This window comes from Carassius auratus, chromosome 17 (assembly GCF_003368295.1).
Source record: "Carassius auratus strain Wakin chromosome 17, ASM336829v1, whole genome shotgun sequence".
Classification (NCBI taxonomy): Eukaryota; Metazoa; Chordata; class Actinopteri; order Cypriniformes; family Cyprinidae; genus Carassius; species Carassius auratus.
Genome location: NC_039259.1, coordinates 15,050,375 through 15,071,130, shown reverse-complemented (window position 1 = coordinate 15,071,130; position 20,756 = coordinate 15,050,375). Strand labels below are relative to the sequence as shown.

The 20,756-nt window shown below is 36.7% G+C and overlaps 1 protein-coding gene across 1 annotated transcript; it reads right to left on the bottom strand.

Moving 5' to 3' along the window:
* Positions 1-946: 946 nt before the first annotated feature.
* On the bottom strand, positions 947-17,303 carry LOC113117373 (14-3-3 protein zeta-like). Its single transcript, XM_026285999.1, has 6 exons — positions 17,158-17,303; positions 11,036-11,426; positions 4,056-4,179; positions 2,880-3,043; positions 2,700-2,795; positions 947-2,325 (listed from the first exon to the last, which is right to left on the bottom strand). The coding sequence occupies exons 2-6, from the start codon at positions 11,327-11,329 to the stop codon at positions 2,266-2,268; spliced, it is 738 nt and encodes a 245-aa protein (XP_026141784.1). The 5' UTR covers positions 11,330-11,426; positions 17,158-17,303; the 3' UTR covers positions 947-2,265.
* Positions 17,304-20,756: the final 3,453 nt, after the last annotated feature.

Below are 20,756 nucleotides of genomic sequence, written 5' to 3'. Positions count from 1 at the left end.
AGTTTTTCACTAACCACGCATAATATTTTTTTTTCTCAAAAACACAATCATGTACATACATGCATTTCACATATTATTATAGCCCAGTTTGTGCAGATTACAGTGAGATTAGACTTTACCCATTTAGATATTTATAAGAAACTGAAACAAGCACAAATGTCGGGGCATGACAAAACTTCTCCAGGCCCCAAAAATACCCTTAGACTCCAGAGGGTGCATTAAGCCACGTACTTTCACGTTAAGCGTTTTAGAATGTCCCAATGATTCATTCGTGAATTCGACTGGCCAAGAAGATTAAACTTGCAGCAGCTAACATCTCGTGATATAATAAGTCAGAAATAGTGAGTCAAGTTAACAATAAACAACTGTGCATTATAATGAAGGCTTTGTAAAACTATACAGCGTTTTTAGCTTTTTAAACAACATACTCCGCATGCCCTACACCAACTACGTACACATTTCCTATCATGTATGTCAATGAAAGACGATCGGACCAATCAGAGTAGGTAGGGCTGCACTTGTCGCCCCGCCCCTATCTACAGGCTGCAGCTGTACTTGGCAACTGAGGGTGCTGAAGCATGTATAATACTATTATATACTATACGAGTTATAATGTCTCAATATTCAATTTTTAGTGTTATATTTGGGTAAAAGTTAAGAGTAAATAAACTTTTAATTAATATTTCCAGGATTTTTAAAACCTTTCATCAAAGTTGTTGTCTTAGGGCAACTTTGATCTTGTTTTATCCAAGTGCACTTCAAATGTTGACTACTGTGTGTGTATATATATATATATATATATATATATATGTATCTTCCTGCCTTTTTCCATTGCATATGTTACTACTAAAATATAAACAAATTTAATTTTGAAGGATTGAGCTTTGATAGGTTTTGGCATCCAAAGTTACCCCCCATAAATAATAAAAAAACACAAGACCGTCAATTGGTTTATAAAATGTAATTAAGCATGTTACATAACATACATAGGGCATAAAACATTTTCACAAGGCTTTTGTGAGACTAAAATTCATGGGGGGAAAATAAAAATAACATACACAATAGAATAATGGACATAAAGGAGAAACAAAACATATAATAGTGGTCGAATCTATAATGACACTCTCTGGACAACCACACACCTGTGCACAATGCAATGAAAAGTACTGAACAGATCTTTAATATTGGCAATATGGCAATTGATTCCCATTCCAGTGTTCTGGACATACACAGGCAATGTTATTTGCCACCAACACAAATTCACCACTAGCAGTCAAAATCAAGATGCTCGTTCCTGGTTTCTATCATTCATAACGTGCGTTATGTGAAACTAATTTCTAGAGTGGGTCGTTTATACGTGACCCTCAAAACCATATCACCAAACTGTGCCACAGATTGGGTCAGAATTGGTCTGCATGCTAGTGGGGTACTGCTAACCAAACAGTTTCACTTTAACACAGCATTATTATAAAAAAATCAAATCAAATAAGCCTTAAGTCGTCTTACAAATGGTTTAAATTTCTATGGATGATTTCGATTTCCATAAAATAAAAGTAAAAGGAACACTAAACAGGCCAAAATCAAGTGAAAAACTGTTAATATATTATTAAACCGTTTAGAAACAGAGGACCATCAGATACTACATACCACTGCAGATGCTAATATTTCCAAGTAAAATCTGAAAGGCAGCTTGAAACATACGCCATTTCAACAAGTGTCTTTTTTTAATTTCCACATTGAACTATCTAAAACGTGACTGACCACTGGTTCCAGTGGAATGCACGACCCGTGGTAGTGCTGAGGTGAAACAGGTAAGAGTGTTAAAGTTCAAGATGCAGTAGGTGTACATGGTTATCAAAATGCTTTTAATATCCCTGCAATTACTTTTTTAGTCTCAGACTTACCTGTGATTAAATGCATGTCCTTACTTTTAATTTATTCATGAATCAATTTCCAGGCATTAACTATCACTTTAAGATTACGTTTGTATAGAATGACACTAGTCATACTTTCCTACAGCAGAAACTGCACATTATGGAAGGCCAAGACAAACAAACTAAGGAACAGGGGTTCTCCCCAAATATCTCTCTTTTCTTGTCCAAAAGCTGCACCATGAAAGGACTAAATGATTATTATTATTTTTTTTTTCATAAACAGCTCTTCATTAATCATGGGTTTGATCTTTACTGGAGGAATTCTGGCATGGAGTGATAAGGAATGGAGATGTGTAAAAAGGTCATTTTCTTTGTTGAAGGAGCATATGGTCTAGTTCTCTCCTCCGTCGCCTGCTTCTGCCTCATCTGGAGCGTTGTCAGATGTCCATAACTGGTGAAAGAGGAGAATATGACATGGTCAGAACACATTCAGTATTATTATACACTATTACAATATTTATTAATATTTTAAACAAATTTTTTTTTTCATTATAAATTTAGTATTTGTAAATGTTATTTCTGTTGGTATATTATATTATTTTTTCAGTTAGTTTCTTTGATTTTCATCTAAGCTATGTTTAAATTAACAAAAATGTTTTATAATAGTTTGTGAATGATAACAATACTGAAAAGAATGGCAATTTTTCACCTTGACTGATCTCTTAAATTGCACATCACACAACTATCAGATCATAACTGGTCATATTTGCCCTCAAAAATCGTATCACCTGTGAGAAAATAACATTTTTCTCTGCTGTTACTTACTGTGAGGTTGTCTCTCAGTAGCTGCATGATAAGAGTACTATCTTTGTAAGACTCTTCATGCAGCATGTCAAGCTCTGCTATGGCCTCATCAAAAGCCTAAATTTGTACAAAAACACATTCGTCAAGTTTATATATCAAACAATGTAAGATATACTGCCAGCATGGTCACTTGAGAAGTACCTGTTTAGCAAGGGCGCAGGCCTTTTCTGGACAGTTAAGGATTTCGTAGAAAAAGACAGAAAAGTTGAGGGCCAGACCCAGACGTATGGGGTGTGTGGGCTGCATCTCTGTCTTGCTTATATCAAATGCTTTCTGATAAGCATCCTGAGAGTTCTCTATGGTTGCTGTAAAAACAAAAATATATATATACTTTTTTAGGCTCGCAAATCATATCAGCTACAAAAATGTTGACGAAGCACTCAATAATATGATGAAGTTACAGGCCAGTGCTGATTTGACTAAATCTTGCATTCCCTGATGTACTGTACATGAATTTGTCTTCCAATTTTTTTGATAAAAGTTTTTGAAAATTGTGATTTAAATGTTACATTATCAAGCTTTCTAACATAAATGACAATGTCGTAAATGCAAGAAAAACTTGAGAATAATTTCAAATGGGTTCATAGTCATTAACCAGTGTAATATTTGAAATATTTAGCACCTTCATAAGCAAAATTGCAATTATGAATTCTTTAGCTTTGTAATTTCTACTTTTTGTAAAAAAAATTGTTTTAATAAAATATATATATATATATATATATATATATATATATATATATATATATATATATATATAAATGCTACAATAAATATAAATATTGTAATTCAAATATTATACATGTTTAGTTTAACTCGCACATAAATAGCTAATAAGAAGAAAGCAAAAAAAAACTAAAAATATTAACTAAATAACTAACTAAAATAAATATTAAATAAAAAACTAAATACAATAAACAATTATATTATTACAAATACATGCACAAAAATGTTAGCTAATATAATAAATAATATAAATATATATACACTTTTTAAAATGTTTACAAAATATATGTTGCCAGCAGAAACAAAATCCTTACTGTTGATGCCTACAAAGCTACAAAAAGAAACACTAAAACTAGGTCATCCAAAAAAAAATATAAACATGAAATTACTAATATGAGACAAAAAAAACAACACATAAAATATTTGTTGCTGGTAAAGAGTATCTCTATTGAGCAGATAATGATCAGCCTATACTTAGACACAAGACAAACTTCCCCTTGTTTAGATCCGTTACATCATACCAAGGAAAGTCCAGTCCTACATTTAACAGAAATGCTTGTAAAACCCACAAAACCAGGAGTAAAGCATTCTTACTTTTCTTGTCGTCTCCTGAGGCGACTTCAGCAAGGTATCTGTAGTAGTCGCCCTTCATCTTCAGGTAGAAGACTTTGCTCTCAGGATTTGTGGAATTCTGGATTAAATATTTGTTCAGCAGCTCCTGTAGAAGAATAAAAGAAAGAATTCAAATGGTGGAAAAGCTTGAAGTCCACATTTAGACACTTCAATGTCATTTCTTTAGGCCACAAGAATCATGCAAACCAAACCACCAGGTGAATGACCTTAAATACAGGTTAAATATCAGCTCATCCTCCTGTTAATGCTGTTCCCATGCCGAATCAAAGTAGTTTTAAGGAATGTCCCTCCTTCATTTTAGTCCAGGATTAAGTTTAATCTCTGTCTCAGAGACTAGTCCCTATCTGAAACTCTCCATCTTTGCCACCATCTACCCGTCTAAGACTGTTTCAGCAGTTATCTGTTTCAGTGAAAGAAAAAGCTTTAAGGCATGAGTAAATACCAGATTAACCACAGTTTACCGCAGAAAGGCCAACACAACATCATAAGGTAATATAGGACCCACTCCTTACCACGCTATGGTAAGAACAGGTCAAAAAATACACCATCAAGAGCTTAATATTTCTCTCCATCCTCCTACACTTCACAGCATTCTGCTTCACAAACACCATTACAACAGAAATCATTTGGAAACAAATCAGCTCGGCTTCAGATCAGCAGAGGTTTGCTCTAGGATATAATAAAAAAATGTGTCAACATTTACTCCCCCGAATGACTTACTTTATTTTGTAGAATATGACATAATTTTGGGCTTACAATGAAAGCCACTTGACTTCCCTTGTACAGTTTTTCGTGTTAAAAACACGAACAAACTAAATAACACACAAAACCAAAAGCGTGTGGCATGAGGGCCTGTTTCTTCTTGCTTGCCTGAATAGAGAGTCTTGCCAGACAAGTTTTTTCATTCTTCACACTTGTCAAGGGTTCTCTGCACAAAGATGGCAGTCATTGATGACCAATCCAGAGAACCAAGGTCAGTGCTATTCCAAGATCCCATTTCTGTCATAAAAATGTAGAAGCTTCTGAGAAGACCAAAAGCAGATGCATATAAAATAGCACATAACTGAGCATCCAAACCCAAAATCTCCTTAATAATCATTGTGACAATCCTTATTTATGTGGATGCACTTGCATTACCTTTTCAACAACTGAGGAAAAAAACAAACACTTATTCAAAGTATAATCAGACTTTTACATCACAAAAGATTCTATTTAATTCATGTTTTTTGAACATTCTATTCATCCAAAAAAAATAAACATAGTTATTTCCACAAAAATATTAAGCAACACAACAGTGACTTTCAATAGTTATAATAAGAAATGTTTTATCAAATCAGTAAATCAGAATGATTTCTAAAGGACCACGTGACACTGAAGACTGGAGACACAATATTACGGTTTTAACTGTATTTTTGAGTTTAACTGAACAAAGATTTTAAAGGGGTCATATGATGTAATTTCAAGTTTTTCTTTCTCTTTGGAGTCTTACAAGCTGTTTGTGCATAAAAAAGATCCCTAAAGTTGCAAAGACTAAAGCCTCAGAGAGATATTCTTTATAAAAGTTAACACTCGTCCACGCCCTCTTAAAATGCCTCATTTAAACACGTCCCCACATCCCTACATCACTGTGTGGGAAGATTTGCATAACACTGCCCAAATGTTTACGCAAAGAAAGAAGGTGTAACTTTGATCATCATTGTAGTATTGTTGCTGCCCGTCATGTTGTGGAGATGCTGTGAGTTTCATGTGAAAGCGAAACTACTTTGTTTGGTCTTCCAAAAGAGGAAACAACTAGAAATCAGTGATTAAGTTGTATGTACAACACTGTTCCAGAACAGTTCGACCCAAATATTCAGGAGGACGGTTTCCCGGGAAGGTAGACTATAATGCCATCAACACACAAAGGCTGTTTCTATAAAGTTGGGCAGTTCCAACTTTACAAGGACAGTCTGGTGCTTCTGACTCACAACCTGTAAGTATGCTTTCATATTTAAAGAATTTGCAACTGACGATTCAAACGTAAGTTTTGAGCAGTGTAATGCACGATCCAACGCAACAGGTAAAAGACAGTCTAAGTCATTATAATCAGTAATCATGTCTCCACTTGTTTTCAATGGGTGTTATTGTTTTTGTCTCGTTACACCTGGACGTTTGCGCTGAATGCGAGCTGTGGGATTTACAACATGCAAATTCATCCTCATGTTGAAGTCTCCGGTAAACATGGAGAAGGGCAGAGTAAAATTTATAGTTACCTACACAATCTGTATTTGATATCAATAAAAACATGTCATCAGATCATATTTGTAATGGTCATTATTGCCATTTCCATAGACAGCAGCGTGTATTTTACAAACTGTAAATGTATGTTTTTGCTAGTACTTATGTGTATTTAAATATCTGAAACCTAAAACAAGCATTTTATGATTGAAAACACTGAATATTTGTGTTAATATGACAAGGGCTCAGCGCGTCGGATCTGGCTCTGCACCCAGCCAAAGTGCAAAAGCGGATTTAAATTCAGCAGTTGATGACGTGACGCACTGAAAGTTCTAATCACAACGTTGTGATTGTACGCTTTAGGGACCAGCCAAGACTGATCACACCGGTGTGATCGTATGTGTTAAACAGCTATACCACATAAACACATTGCATTACACCAAATACACAAAATAATGTTTTTTTTGCAACGTCATATGACCCCTTTAAAAGAAATCTCATTAACCCCAAAATTTTGAACCACTTCCAACAACTTAATGGGTTAAAAAAATTGAGATTGACGAGTCATCTTTGTTTAAGCTTTAATATTTTAGTGGCGGTTCTATAAAAGGGAAGAATTTAGAGAAATCACTTTTCAGTGAGGATTAAGTGTGGAAACAGTAATTTCAGTACATTCTGGGAGCCAAAGACCTTTCCACTTTTTTTTTTTTTTTTTCAAATCCACTACATTGTACAAAACATTTTGAGATAATTATGGTCAGACCACAAATATTTTTAGTTGTTGATCATGAACACACATAGGTGAATGTCTTCATGCATTCCCCTGATGTTCAACAAATATAAATTAATCATAAATGGAGGAAACCCTTGTTCAGTGAGTGTAGTCCTCCCTACTGAGAGTATGAGAGCTGGCAGCATGTGGCAGGCTGTCTGGACAGGTGGGGGTGTGGAACAACCTTGATGCCAGAGCAGATTCAACAGTAAGATGAGTCACAGACACACCCTCAGCCATCACAGACGAGCTGGGAAATCAAGCCGGAGTTCTCGCTAAAGCCGTGCACAAAAAACGGCCATGAATCACTGAACAAACACAGTTCAGCACTTACATGGGTTTAAACTGGACTACAGCAAAACCACTGCTAACAGCACCACTGACTTACAAGAAAGACAGTAACTGATTGTGAATGCTTTCTATTTCCACATGAAGCACTTTCTGGAAGTCCAGGTAGAAACTGATGCAACCAATACATTTTTAATTGCATTTTTCAGATAATTGATAAATGGCCGAAGTTGGCATGAAACAGAAATTTGTCCATCTACATTCTAACTATTGTGAATTTCTAATCGCGCCTTGTTTATAGGGCTTTTTTAAATTATTAGAATTTTTTTAATAGTTAATCACAATGTTACTGTTGTCTTCTATAAGAATTTCAGAAACAGTGCAATATGTGCATTAAGAAAAATTAACATTTTGAGATTTGCTGAAGATTACTTTTAAATTATTGGTAGTTGTTTAAAGATTAAAACACTAATAACAGTGTTAGAATTTTATCCAATACTGATAAAATATTTTTTTTTATATAATTAACATTGGCAATAGGGGTGTAACGGTACGTGTATTTGTACCAGACCGTTTCGGTACAGGGCTTTCGGTATGGTGCACGTGTGTACCCAATGACCAAATGCAATGTTTTGTTTGGGGAACATAGGTAAATTTTCGTGTTTCAAAACGAACATATTAAGTGGCGGAAATCTCTGCGTTCAGCGCAAATCCCGCCCTCCAGCTGATTAAGGCCGGTGACACACTGGCTCCGTGGCGTGAGTTGTGCATTTCTGCTGCGTGTCAGTTGCTTCGCATTTTCTGTGTCTTTAAACACTAGAATCGTGCCTGACCCCTCTTTCACACCGCAAGCGTGAGCGGTGCGCGAGCAGCGCGTCCGCGCAACTACATTGTCACTGCAGCAGCAGTATTCGCTGCTCGCGCACTTAAGGTTTTCAAAAGGCATCACGCGAGTGTGAACATCACTACAACTAGGGGAAAAAAACGATTGTAATTCAAACGCAGCTCCCATCTGCATTTAAACAGACCTTTGCTCTTAATTCCGATCGGTCCAACGCAATAACGAAATCTGAGCAGGTCTAAAAACTGAAACTGTTGATGCTGCACTTTACACTTTGGAAAAGTTATATATATATTTTTTTTAAATATGAGCAGGCAAACAAGCTGGGATTGGTAATGCTGAACTGTAAGCATAGTTATTTATTTATATTTTTCATTATATTTTATTATATGGTATTGGTTTGAGACAGAGTATTTTATTTAGTGGAGAACTTTGCAGCAGAATTTTATTTCTTATTCTTTTTTAATTTATCATAAATTATATTTTATTATTTATTTTATTAAAAAGTATTTAAAAAAGGGTAAACAAATTGTTAAAAAAAGTTTATAGTAATAAACAACCTGCAGTTTAATGTTTGCATTTCTTTCCCTTACTGTACCGAAAATGAACCGAACCGTGACTTTAAAACCGGGGTACGTACCGAACCGTGTTTTTTGCATACCATTACACCCCTAATTGGCAACTTTGTCTATAGCTCACATGGTCACTAAATTGTATTATGCATATATAAGTCACCTAGATATCACCTCACACACTGGTTGACCACTACATACGACATTAGTGAATTTTACAATATTGTTCTATAATAATACATATAGCAATTGTCTATGCAACACCCATAAAACATGGTCTAATAGTAGTAATGAGTTATGGTTTTCTCTATGAATGAACAGACCACAATAAGAGCTACCATTTCAGCTCTTTGTGAGAAAATAAACCACATCCATTTTTAGAACAAACCTCCTTCAGGCATCATTAAACATTATTGCATTTATTTAAAGAAACAACATGTCTGAGTGGATAAGGCTAAAGTATTCCACCAGTAGCACAAGCATTGAGAATGAGGAACTGCATAGCTCACTATTACCCAGCTGACATTCAGAAAGCATTACTAAACTGCACCTGAACACACACACACACACACACACACACACACACACAGCTGAACTTTGATCATCTCATCAAGTCAGGGCCATGATTTGATTATATAAACAAACACTTCCTTCTGTGGAAAGTGTCTATCAGGAAACACTTCTCTTTTTACATCACACCAATTACATCATGGTAGGTTTATTTTACATAAAGCTATTAAATACAAACTGCGTGGCTTCAAATCGGACACATCACTACATATTCTAGATTTTAAAATAATGAGACAGTAACTGTCCTTGTGCAAGACTGTGCATGCTCCCCTTAATATAGACACCCTCGTCTCCAGCGAGAGCCAAAACTGGGCTGCTGGTCCACCAGAAAAGAGGACATATTCTCTTCCATGTTACGTTTAACACACACACGTGGTGAACATATACTAATATGACACACATATATGAATATGGTCAAATCATATCTGTGCTTATATTCAAAATGTCATTGATTCAGCAAAGACCACTGAAATGTACATACTCCAATTGTAAACAAACAAGCAAAAAGCCAAAAATGACAACCATTTGCATACTGATTTGGATTAGTAGTTATTACAGACTAGGGCTGCACTATTTGGGGAAAATAATTAATTGTGATTGCACTTTTTCTGATGACAACGTTTGCTGTGTAGGGCTGCACAATATGGCCAAAAGAACTTGGTCAAATATTCATAGAAAAGTATTATTACTATAAATTGCCTTTTTCATTATTAAACCTTAAAGCTGTCATTTTGGCAAAACACTGCCAGAAGACTTTGAAGCCTCTCTTTTGTTCACAACAGCCGTTTTACAAGCACTTGCCAAACATTATTTGGGAACATGGTGTTCCAAAAAGCACAATATAAGTGACCCAAACAGAGAGCACGTAGAGATGAGTTTGTGTTCGGAGCAGCTTTTCCTGCTGAAAACACCAGCTCATGAGCTGCTAGTGTGTAAATGAACATGGTGCCATGCTTCGCTCTAAAACAGGGATTTATCTATTTAATTAATTGATAAATTACACAAAGCCATATCACAGATTTGGTTTTATTTGGATTAACTGTGGAGCCCTGTCACAGACATTTCTGTTCTTAAAGCTGCAGTAGGGAACTTTTGACGCTCTAGCGGTTAATAAACAGAACTGCTTGCGTCTTGCGGAAGAACATCGTAGCCGGAACTACTTCTCTCTGTTTATGTCTATGAAGAATCACAAAGGTACTGGGTTACTTCGCCGCGGTACCCCCGAAGCAATCTACAATAGTCCGAATATAAACACTTATTATAGGTGCACCCTAGTGATTAAGGACAAGCTAAAAACATGGTTTGAAAAATGGATTCATGGTGTACTCGCTTATTATATACATTTTTCTACATTTTGAACACAAACACAGTTACGGACCGCAGCTCTGATTGGTTGTTTTTTACCGGGAGCGCATGACTTTCTGCAAATGGCAATAGGACCACTGGGAGGAGCCAGAGGAGCTTGATTTTTTTCACAGATTATCTGTCTCATATTCTACTGTCAGGACATAATGACAGGTTTAACAAATATGTAAAAAATATATATTTACAAAAGTTACCTACTGCAGCTTTAATTGTGACTGTTATTTTTTTTCCACCTGTTCATCCATTGCTGACAAAAAATTATTTTATCTAGATATTTTACACTATTCTTTTAAATTGTATGGATGTGCAAACTCACCAGCACATCGTTGCAGATATCCCGCAGTTCATTCTCCACTTTCTCCCGGTATTCCTTCACCATCTGCAGTTTCTTGTCGTTTCCTTCTGTCTTTTGCTCAATGCTGGAGATGACCCTCCAGGCAGACCTCCGTGCGCCCACCACATTCTTATAGGCGACAGATAGCAGGTTTCTCTCCTCATTAGACAACTCAGACCCACCTTCAGTCACAGACTTCATACAGGACGCCATATCATCATACCGCTCGGCCTGCTCGGCCAGCTTCGCCTTCTGGATGAGTTCTGTTGCGTCCATCCTACTGCTTTTCTTTAAGTCTGTGAGTGTTTCTAGGTCTATAGGACACTCGACTGATTAATGGGGGGGATGAACCGCTGCTTAATCCCTGGAGAGGCTGAGAGGAAGATAATGACAGTCAAGACTCCATAATATTGATTAGAGAATAGTGGTCACGAATCATTTATGCAAACCAATCATTCTGTTCACTACCATACATTGACGGTTCTTCCTTATGAAGCATGTGGCTATTTCGTGATTTCAAAGGCAGAATTTTGCACAAGCTTTTCAATACAAGTTGTGGAGCATTTTAGCAACAAAAACACAATTTTTGATCTCTAAGACTGAGGTCTTGTCATTAATGAACTGAATAAACTGGGATATCCCGCTGCTAAACGAAAAGAACCAGGTGTGATTCAATGAATCGTTCATATCAAAAGACAAATTTATCGCCATCTACTGGCGTAACGGTTAGAAAGAGTCACTGAACGAATCTTTTTGGTAAATGATTCAAAAGATTCGAATGACTGAAATTACTCAAAATCCCAAATTAAACGTTCCGTTTTACACTTTCATTCTCCACACATACTAAAATTCGTCTTGAAACCTCGTGAGTTGCCAACCAAAAGGTTTTGACAGATGCTGTCGAGGTAACATTAGGTAAGTTAACGTTAAGTCTCTAGGTTTGGAGACACGAAAAGGGTGTTTGTGTGCAGCTTCTGTGTCACATCTGTGTCAGTGTGATCCGCCCTGCCCAGTTCACTAAAATGAGCATATATTTAAAGTGGACCCTCTGTTTTATTTAAAATTTCATCTTAAATTAAAGCTGCAAGCAGCGATGAACGGGCCCTCGCACACGGGCTCACCGGCAGCGAGTGGCTTTAGTAAAAAGGTAGGTGAACGGTGAGAAACATGCATTTAAACTCATAGACTGATCACAAAAAAATACATGAATCTAAAAAAAATTCTAGGAGTAGTTTGTCGCAGCATAAAACATGTAACTTCCTGTTGCCAGCAGGTGGCGCTATGAGTATAACTGAATATGGGCATGTAGATCTGTTAAGGGCAGAAGTCTTATCTAACATGTGAAGTTTGGGCCGATTGGACATTGTATGTCTGAGTTAAAGCAACTTCCTTTTTCATGGCGAAACATCAAAATTTCTCAGGCCGCCATGGACACGCCCTTTAACCAAACCTCAAAATCTTCACAATTTAACATCGCAAAGGCCTTTAGATTTAACTGACCAAGTTTGGTGTTGATCTGAATATATCTCTAGGAGTAGTTTGTTCAAGTACAACCCCTGAAAATGGCAAAAACAACGCCAATTTTGCCAAGAAAATTCTAAATAACCGACTTCCTGATGGGATTCGGATTTCGTACCAAGATACTTTTTTGTAGGTATTGGTGTGTTACATGTGTGTACCGATTTTTGTACATGTACGTGAAAAATAGCTCGAGGCGCACTCCATTGAATGTGTATATGCACTCCGTTGAAAGTTTATAGGTGGCGCTATCGAGCCATTTTGCCACACCCAATGGAATATTGGCCTTCAGATGTGTTCAGGCCAGGACTCTTATCACACATGTGAAGTTTGGGGAAGATCGGACACTTTATGCCTGAGTTATAACATCTTTTATTCCCATGACGAGACATCGAACTTCATCACGGCGCCATGGACATGCCTTTTAACAAAAACTCAAGATCTTCACAACTAAACATCACACAGGTCTTTAGATTAGACTGACCACAAAAAATACATTGATGTAATAAAATTTCTAGGAGTAGTTCGTCGCAGTGTAAAATATGTCACTTCCTGTTGCCAATAGGTGGCGCTATGACTATAAATGAATATGGGCATGTAGATCTGTTCAGGTCAAGATTCTCATCCAACATGTGAAGTTTGGGGCAGATTGGACATTATATGTCTGAGTTACAGCAACTTCCTTTTTCATGGCGAAACATCGAAATTTGTGAGGCCGCCATGGACACGCCCTTTAACGAAACCTCAAGTCCTTCGCAATTTAACATCGCAAATGGCTTTAGATTACACTGACCAAGTTTGGTGTTGATCTGAATAAATCTCTAGGAGGAGTTCGTTAAAGTACAACCCCTGAAAATGGCAAAAACAACACCAATTTTGAAGGGAAAATTCAAAATAACCGACTTCCTGTTGAGATCCGGATTTCGTACCAAGAGACCTTTTTGTAGGTATTGGTGTGTTACATGTGTGTACCAATTTTTGTACATGTACGTGAAACATAACTCGAGGCGCACTCCGTTGAAAGTGTATAGGTGGCGCTATAGAGCCATTCTGCCACACCCGGTGGAATATTGGCCTGCAGATCTGTTCAGGCCAGGCCTCTTATCACATATGTGAAGTTTGGGGAAGATCGGACATTTTTTGCCTGAGTTATAACATCTTTAATTCCCATGGCGAGACATCGAAATTCGTCGCGGCACCATGAACAAGCCTTTTAACGAAAACTCAAGATCTTCACAACTGAACATCGCACAGGCCTTTAGATTAGACTGACCACAAAAAAGACATTGATGTCATAAAATTTCTAGGAGTAGTTCGTCGCAGCGTAAAATATGTCACTTACTGTTGCCAATAGGTGGCGCTATGACTATAACTGAATATGGGCATGTCAATCTGTTCAGGTTCGGAGTCTCATCAAACATATGAAGTTTGGGGCAGATTGGACATTGTATGTGTGAGTTATAGCAACTTCATTTTTCATGGCGAATCATCGAAATTCACCAGGCCGCCACGGACACGCCCTTCAACGAAAACTCAAGATCTTCGCAATTTAACATCGCAAAGGCCTTTAGATTAGGCATACCAAATTTGGTGTTGATTTGAAGAAATCTCTAGGAGGAGTTCGTTAAAATACAACACATGGAAATGACCAAAATTACACAAAATATGCTCATAATATTAAAAATAACCGACTTCCTGTTGGGTTTAGAATTTCGCTCCAAGAGTCTTTTTTGTAGGTATTGGTGTGTTACATATGTGTGCCAATTTTCGTGCATGTACGTGAAACATAGCTGGAAGGCTGTTGATTTTCTTGGCATAGGTGGCGCTGTCGAGCCATTTTGCCACACCCTCTTCTGAATCCTATATCAGACGAAAATTTTCACCAGGTTTGACGCGTGTGCAAAGTTTCATGACTTTTTGAGCATGTTAAAGCCCTCAAAAATGCGATTCATTCGGGAGAAGAAGAAGAAGAAGAATAATTAAAGCTGCAAGCAGCGATGAACGGGCCCTCGCACCCGGGCTCACCGCCATCGTGTGGCTTTAGTAAAAAGGTGAACGTTGAGAAATATGCATTTAAACTCATAAACATAAGTGCAATATATCAAAGTTTATTCCATAAGTGTGCCAATCTTCCTGTTGCCAGCAGGTGGCGCTATCGTTATAATGGAATATTGGCCTTCAGATGTGTTCAAGCCAGGACCCTTATCACACATGTGAAGTTTGGGCAAGATCGGACATTTTATGCCTGAGTTATAACATCTTTTATTCCCATGGCGAGACATCGAACTTCGTCATGGCGCCATGGACACACCTTTTAACAAAAACTCAAGATCTTCACAACTAAACATCACACAGGTCTTTAGATTAGACTGACCACAAAAAAGACATTAATGTCATAAAATTTCTAGGAGTAGTTTGTCACAGTGTAAAATATGTCACTTCCTGTTGCCAATAGGTGGCGCTATGACTATAACTGAATATTGGCATGTAGATCTGTTCAGGTCAAGAGTCTTATCAAACATGTGAAGTTTGGGGCAGATTGGACATTGTATGTCTGAGTTATGGCACCATCATTTTTCATGGCGAATCATCGAAATTTGTCAGGCCGCCATGGACACGCCCTTTAACGAAACCTCAATTCCTTCGCAATTTAACATCGCAAAGGGCTTTAGATTACACTGACCAAGTTTGGTGTTGATCTGAATAAATCTCTAGGAGGAGTTCGTTAAAATACAACCCCTGAAAATGACAAAAACAACACCAATTTTGCAGGGAAAATTAAAAATAACCGACTTCCTGTTGGGATTCGGATTTCGTACCAAGAGACTTTTTTGTAGCTATTGGTGTGTTACATATGTTTACCGATTTTCGTACATGTACATGACATGTAGCTCGAGGCGCACTCCATTGAAAAGGTATAGGTGGCGCTATCGAGCCATTTTGCCACACCCAATGGAATATTAGCCTCCAGATGTGTGCAGGTCAGTACTCTTATCACACATGTGAAGTTTGGGCAAGATCTGATATTTTATGCCTGAGTTACAACAACTTCTACTCCCATGGCGAGACATCGAACTTTGACATGACGCCATGGACACGCCCTTTAACGAAAACTCAAGATCTTCACAATTTAACATCGTACAGGCCTTTAGATTAGACTGAACACAAAAAAGACATTGATGTCATAAAATTTCTAGGAGTAGTTCTTCGCAGCGTAAAATATGACACTTCCTGTTGCCAATAGGTGGCGCTATGAATATAACTAAATATGGGCATGTCAATCTATTCAGTTTCAGAGTCTTATCAACCATGTGAAGTTTGGGGCAGTTTGGACATTGTATGTCTGAGTTATAGCAACTTCATTTTTCATGGCGAATCATCGAAATTCGCCAGGCCGCCACTGACACGCCCTTCGACGAAAACTCAAAATCTTCGCAATTTAACATCGCAAAGGCCTTTAGATTAGGCATACCAAACTTGGTGTTGATCTGAATAAGTCTGTAGGAGGAGTTCGTTAAAATACAACGCATGGAAATGGCAAAAATGACACAAAATTTGCTCATAATATTAAAAATAACCAACTTCCTGTTGGGTTTAGAATTTTGTTCTAAGAGACTTTTTTGTAGGTGCTGGAGAGTTACACATGTGTACCGATTTTCATACATGTACGTGAAACATAGCTCGAGGCGCACACCGTTGAACGTGTATAGGTGGCGCTGTCGAGCCATTTTGCCACACCCACTTCTGAAACCCATATCAGATGTAAATTTTCGCCAGTTCTGAGGTGTGTGCAAAGTTTCATGACTTTTTGAGTATGTTTAGGCCCTCAAAAATGCGATTCATTTTGGAGAAGTATAATAATAATAATAATAATAATAAACGGAGCAATTCCAAGAGGGTCCTCACACCATCGGTGCTCGGGCCCTAATAATAATAAAAAACAAAGCAGATACAAGAGGGTCCTCGCACCTCGGTGCTCGGGCCCTAATAAACAAAATGGTACACTGCAGTTCAATACACCGATCTTACGGAGTCGATATGAATCAATGAAATCCAGCCTGATTTCCGTAGCAATGAGATTAACGTTACTGGCTCACTATTACAAAGCGTTAATTTGACAATCTCAGCAGTCAGATATGACCATATATTAAAACATTTTCATTTATACCACAAAAGCTATATCTAGATCAAAATAAAGATATATAAATACATTTTTTTTAAATCTTTTTAAAAAGCAAGTGTAGCAATTTGACGACCCGCCTTTAACAGCGATGGGTCTAACGTTAGTATTGTCCAATACGTTATTATTTTAGACAACACAAAATATATAACAAATATGCAATCGGAGAATACAAGCGTTTCATAAAAAGGTAAATAAATGTTTACTACATTGTAATAAGCAAATCAAGCCTTTTTCCTGATCGATATGGACGCTGTTTGGCAGCCTCTCCTGCCTCTCAACCGACCGCGCGGTTATACCGATTACGCCGTCCATTGAAACAATACAAATTGTATATACGAATATAAATTTGTACAATAAATTAACATTAAACTTTAAAGCTGAAATAAATGAGTCTGCATCTCACCTCTCGATCAATGGTTGACTCCACCGGATTGATAGCCTTTGAGCTTGGATGGTTAGGCAAAAAAACGTAGTGGAGAAAGACAATCGAAAGTGTTACCGTAGGACGTCGCTAATCCCGCCTGTCAGCCAATCAGATGCCGCGTTTCCCTCCTGTCACTCGTTATACTTCAGATGATCATCGAATAACTGATTAGCGCGGGGCACGGAGGCGGGCCGATACGAATGTGTTCGGTTGCCCCGTAGACTCTGACTTGTAGCCACGGGGTTTCCTCCAATTAGAGCACGGGGGATGACGTCACTATTGCTATGGTGACCCCCCTCCTCCTACTCATCCCCAAGCATCACCATCAGCATCATGATTGGGAAGTGGATGCAGCAACAGCAGATCTAGCCTACCTACTGAGACCCAAAGACCATCTCTCTAATTATAAAGATTTCAAAGTTAATTGCTTTGGTTTCTTTCTAGTTAAGTCCATTGGAGATTTATTTGGGTTTTGCAAAAATGTACAGAGTTAAGCTCTTAAAAAAAAAAAAAGGAAAGATTCTGCAATCCCAGCTCAGATGTAAAGTATTCTGAAAAAATACACTTATTCATAAATAATAAAGTAGAACTGGCTGTTTCACATTATTAATATAACCATGCCTAAAGGACATCTTTACAAAGCTGTCATTGCAAATCATCAACTGACTTAATTTACAACTGGCATCAAGTGCATTTTTGCTTTTATAAAATGTTTACTTCATGTTAAAATATTAAGGACACAAATTTTATAGAAAAAAATAAATAAATAAAAAACAGTCTTGGTGTCACTAAGATTTAGTCTGATGATCAACAGTACAGTAAAAACTGAAAAAAAAGTGAAATATTGTTACAATGTTATAAGTGTTGTGATGGAAGCTGAATTTTGGGTGCATTACCCCAAACATTTGATTGACAGTGTATAATACACTTTTAATATTTGTAGAAAGAAATATAATACATAAAATACAGCAGAGAAAAAACTATTAGACTAATTATCCCTAGAGCCTTAAACCTTGAGAGTTCCCATTCGACCAAAGGCCCTTTAACTTGTTGAAGCATGTTTTACACTCCACAGTCAATTTCCTGTGAGTTAGCTATCAGATTGAGTAACTGGGTGGGGCTGAATGTATGACAAATTCTGACATCCTAGCTTTGTCTGAACAGGTGAAAGTATATTCATCCATTTAAACACATGATAACTCACAGTGACTGTAGTAAGTAAAACATAGGTGGTATAAATTTTGTCCAAAATGATGAAAGACTTAAATTAAACAGGTAACTTTTCAGATATTTAAAAAAAATGGGAATTTTAGCTGTATTTATACAACTCACACCCTACCTGGTTTTAGCTGAAGCTCATCTATTTTAGAAAGAAGCAGGATTTCAGTGTTTCTCACACAGCCTGCATTGGCAAAGACCAGGCTCAAGCTCACGGAGGAGAAGGCTTGTTTAATCCCCTTTGAAAAGTGATGTGTTAAACTCCAGCAGGACACGTCATGTCCCACTCAAACAACCTACATCCCATGAAAAAAAAAATAATAATTATATATATATATATATATATATATATATATATATATATATATATATATATATATATATATAGCTGTTGAGAGTAGAAGAAAATAATCCATGATGCGTTCCTGTCCATTTACTTTCTTTGAACACTAGACCTAACAAATGAATAATATATGTACAGATATATTTTACAATTTAAAAGAAAAGTTTTCTATTTGAATATATTTTAAAATGTAATTTATTCCTGTGAAGACAAAGCTGAGTTTTCAGCATCATTACTCTAGTCTTCAGTGTCACATGTAATTGCTAGATAATAATTGCTAGAAACATATAATAGGTAATAGAAAAAACTATAGGTGCTCAGTTATTAACAATGGTTCTTATTATTATCAATGTTGACAACAGTTTTTGCTGATTAAAGGGATTGTACACCCAAAAAACAATATTCTGTCATCATTTACTTGGCCCCATGTTGTTCAAGTATGAATTTCTTTTGTTGAACATATAGGATATTCTGAAGAATGGTGGTTGCCATTGACTTCCTGCGACTATTTATTTACCAACATTCTTAAAAATATCCTATATGTTTTCAACAGAAGAAAGAAACTCATACAGGTTTAGAATGGGGTGAGTACATGATGACAGATTTATTTATTTATTGTTATAATTTTTATCCCTTTCATATTTTGTGGAATCTGTGATTTTTATTAATGGGACAGCATTTATTTGTAACATTATTCTCTTTTCTCTCTATTATTAGAGTTGCACTGAGTAAAATAATTAATTTCTCCATTTTTTTTATATCCCAAACTTTTAAATGATTTGTGTTCCGCAAGAGACTTATTCTATACAAATCTTAATTATTCCAAACTTTTGGCCACCTGTGTATACCTAAACCTTACTGAAATGTGTTACCAAAAGTTGTAATTATAAAAAGTAAGTGAAATGTGCTGTGTTGGTGAATGAAGCAACAGCTTTGAGCAGTCTGTCAGTGATGGTGCTGTCACAGGTCCTGTGTCATGGTCACATGCCCGGAGGGGAATCAATATGTGACATCAGTTTTTGTCAGAGAGGAACAAAGACATTCACCGACATACAACAAAGTCCTGAAAATGGCTGCTTGTGTGTGTATGGATACATAGGATACAGAAACAGATGGCTAATAAGAGAGCAGATGGACAACAAGCTTTTTCTACAGAAGATATATTCAGTTTTTTTTAAGCCTGTGGTCTTAGAGATCCATATGCAGTATCAACTATGTAGGTGTTAAAAGAGCTGTTCCACATGAAACGAACAATCCACCCACCCATAAGCAAAAACAGCAAGCTCTACTGCATATAAAGACTCAAACACATGGTCAGTGTTGCACTTGACCCTGTCCAAATTTTTCATTTGAACTAAATCGTTTACCTGTCTACCATTTCACACAGTACCGACATGATCGGTTTAACTACACTGGTTCAACACAATCATCAATCTTTACTTAAATTAGATTCTGTTCTAATTACCATATGAAAAATACAATAACCTTGTCTCAGTGGATACATCAAAGCCCCTGCTGAAAGTGCTCAGACTTGGAGAACTGATTACCTTATTGCTTTCCCACTGTAAATGAGGAGACAGGGGGGATGTAGCAGTTACGTAGGTGGGTGGGCTCTGGGAGTTGTGTAGGCAATCAGATTGAATGAGATGAGGGTGTATTTCGTACTCTGCATGGCTGTGTGTGAGTGTGTAGGAGTGAAGAGGGTGTAATTGGCCCATGGCACTCTAATTTTCTGTCCTTTCACCATTGTGATCATCCGTCAGTGAGCATGTAGCATTGGATCCACTACAGCTTTAACACAGCATCAAAGAGATCTTTTCTTTTCTTCTTCTTGCGTCAATTGTTAATGTTACAGCCCATTCAAATTGACTATTTACTTATTTTTCTTTACTTTCTATATATATATATATATATATATATATATATATATATATATATATATATATATATATATATATATATATATATAAAGATTGCTTATGCTCAAAATCATTTTTTCTTTTTAATCAAAATGTAA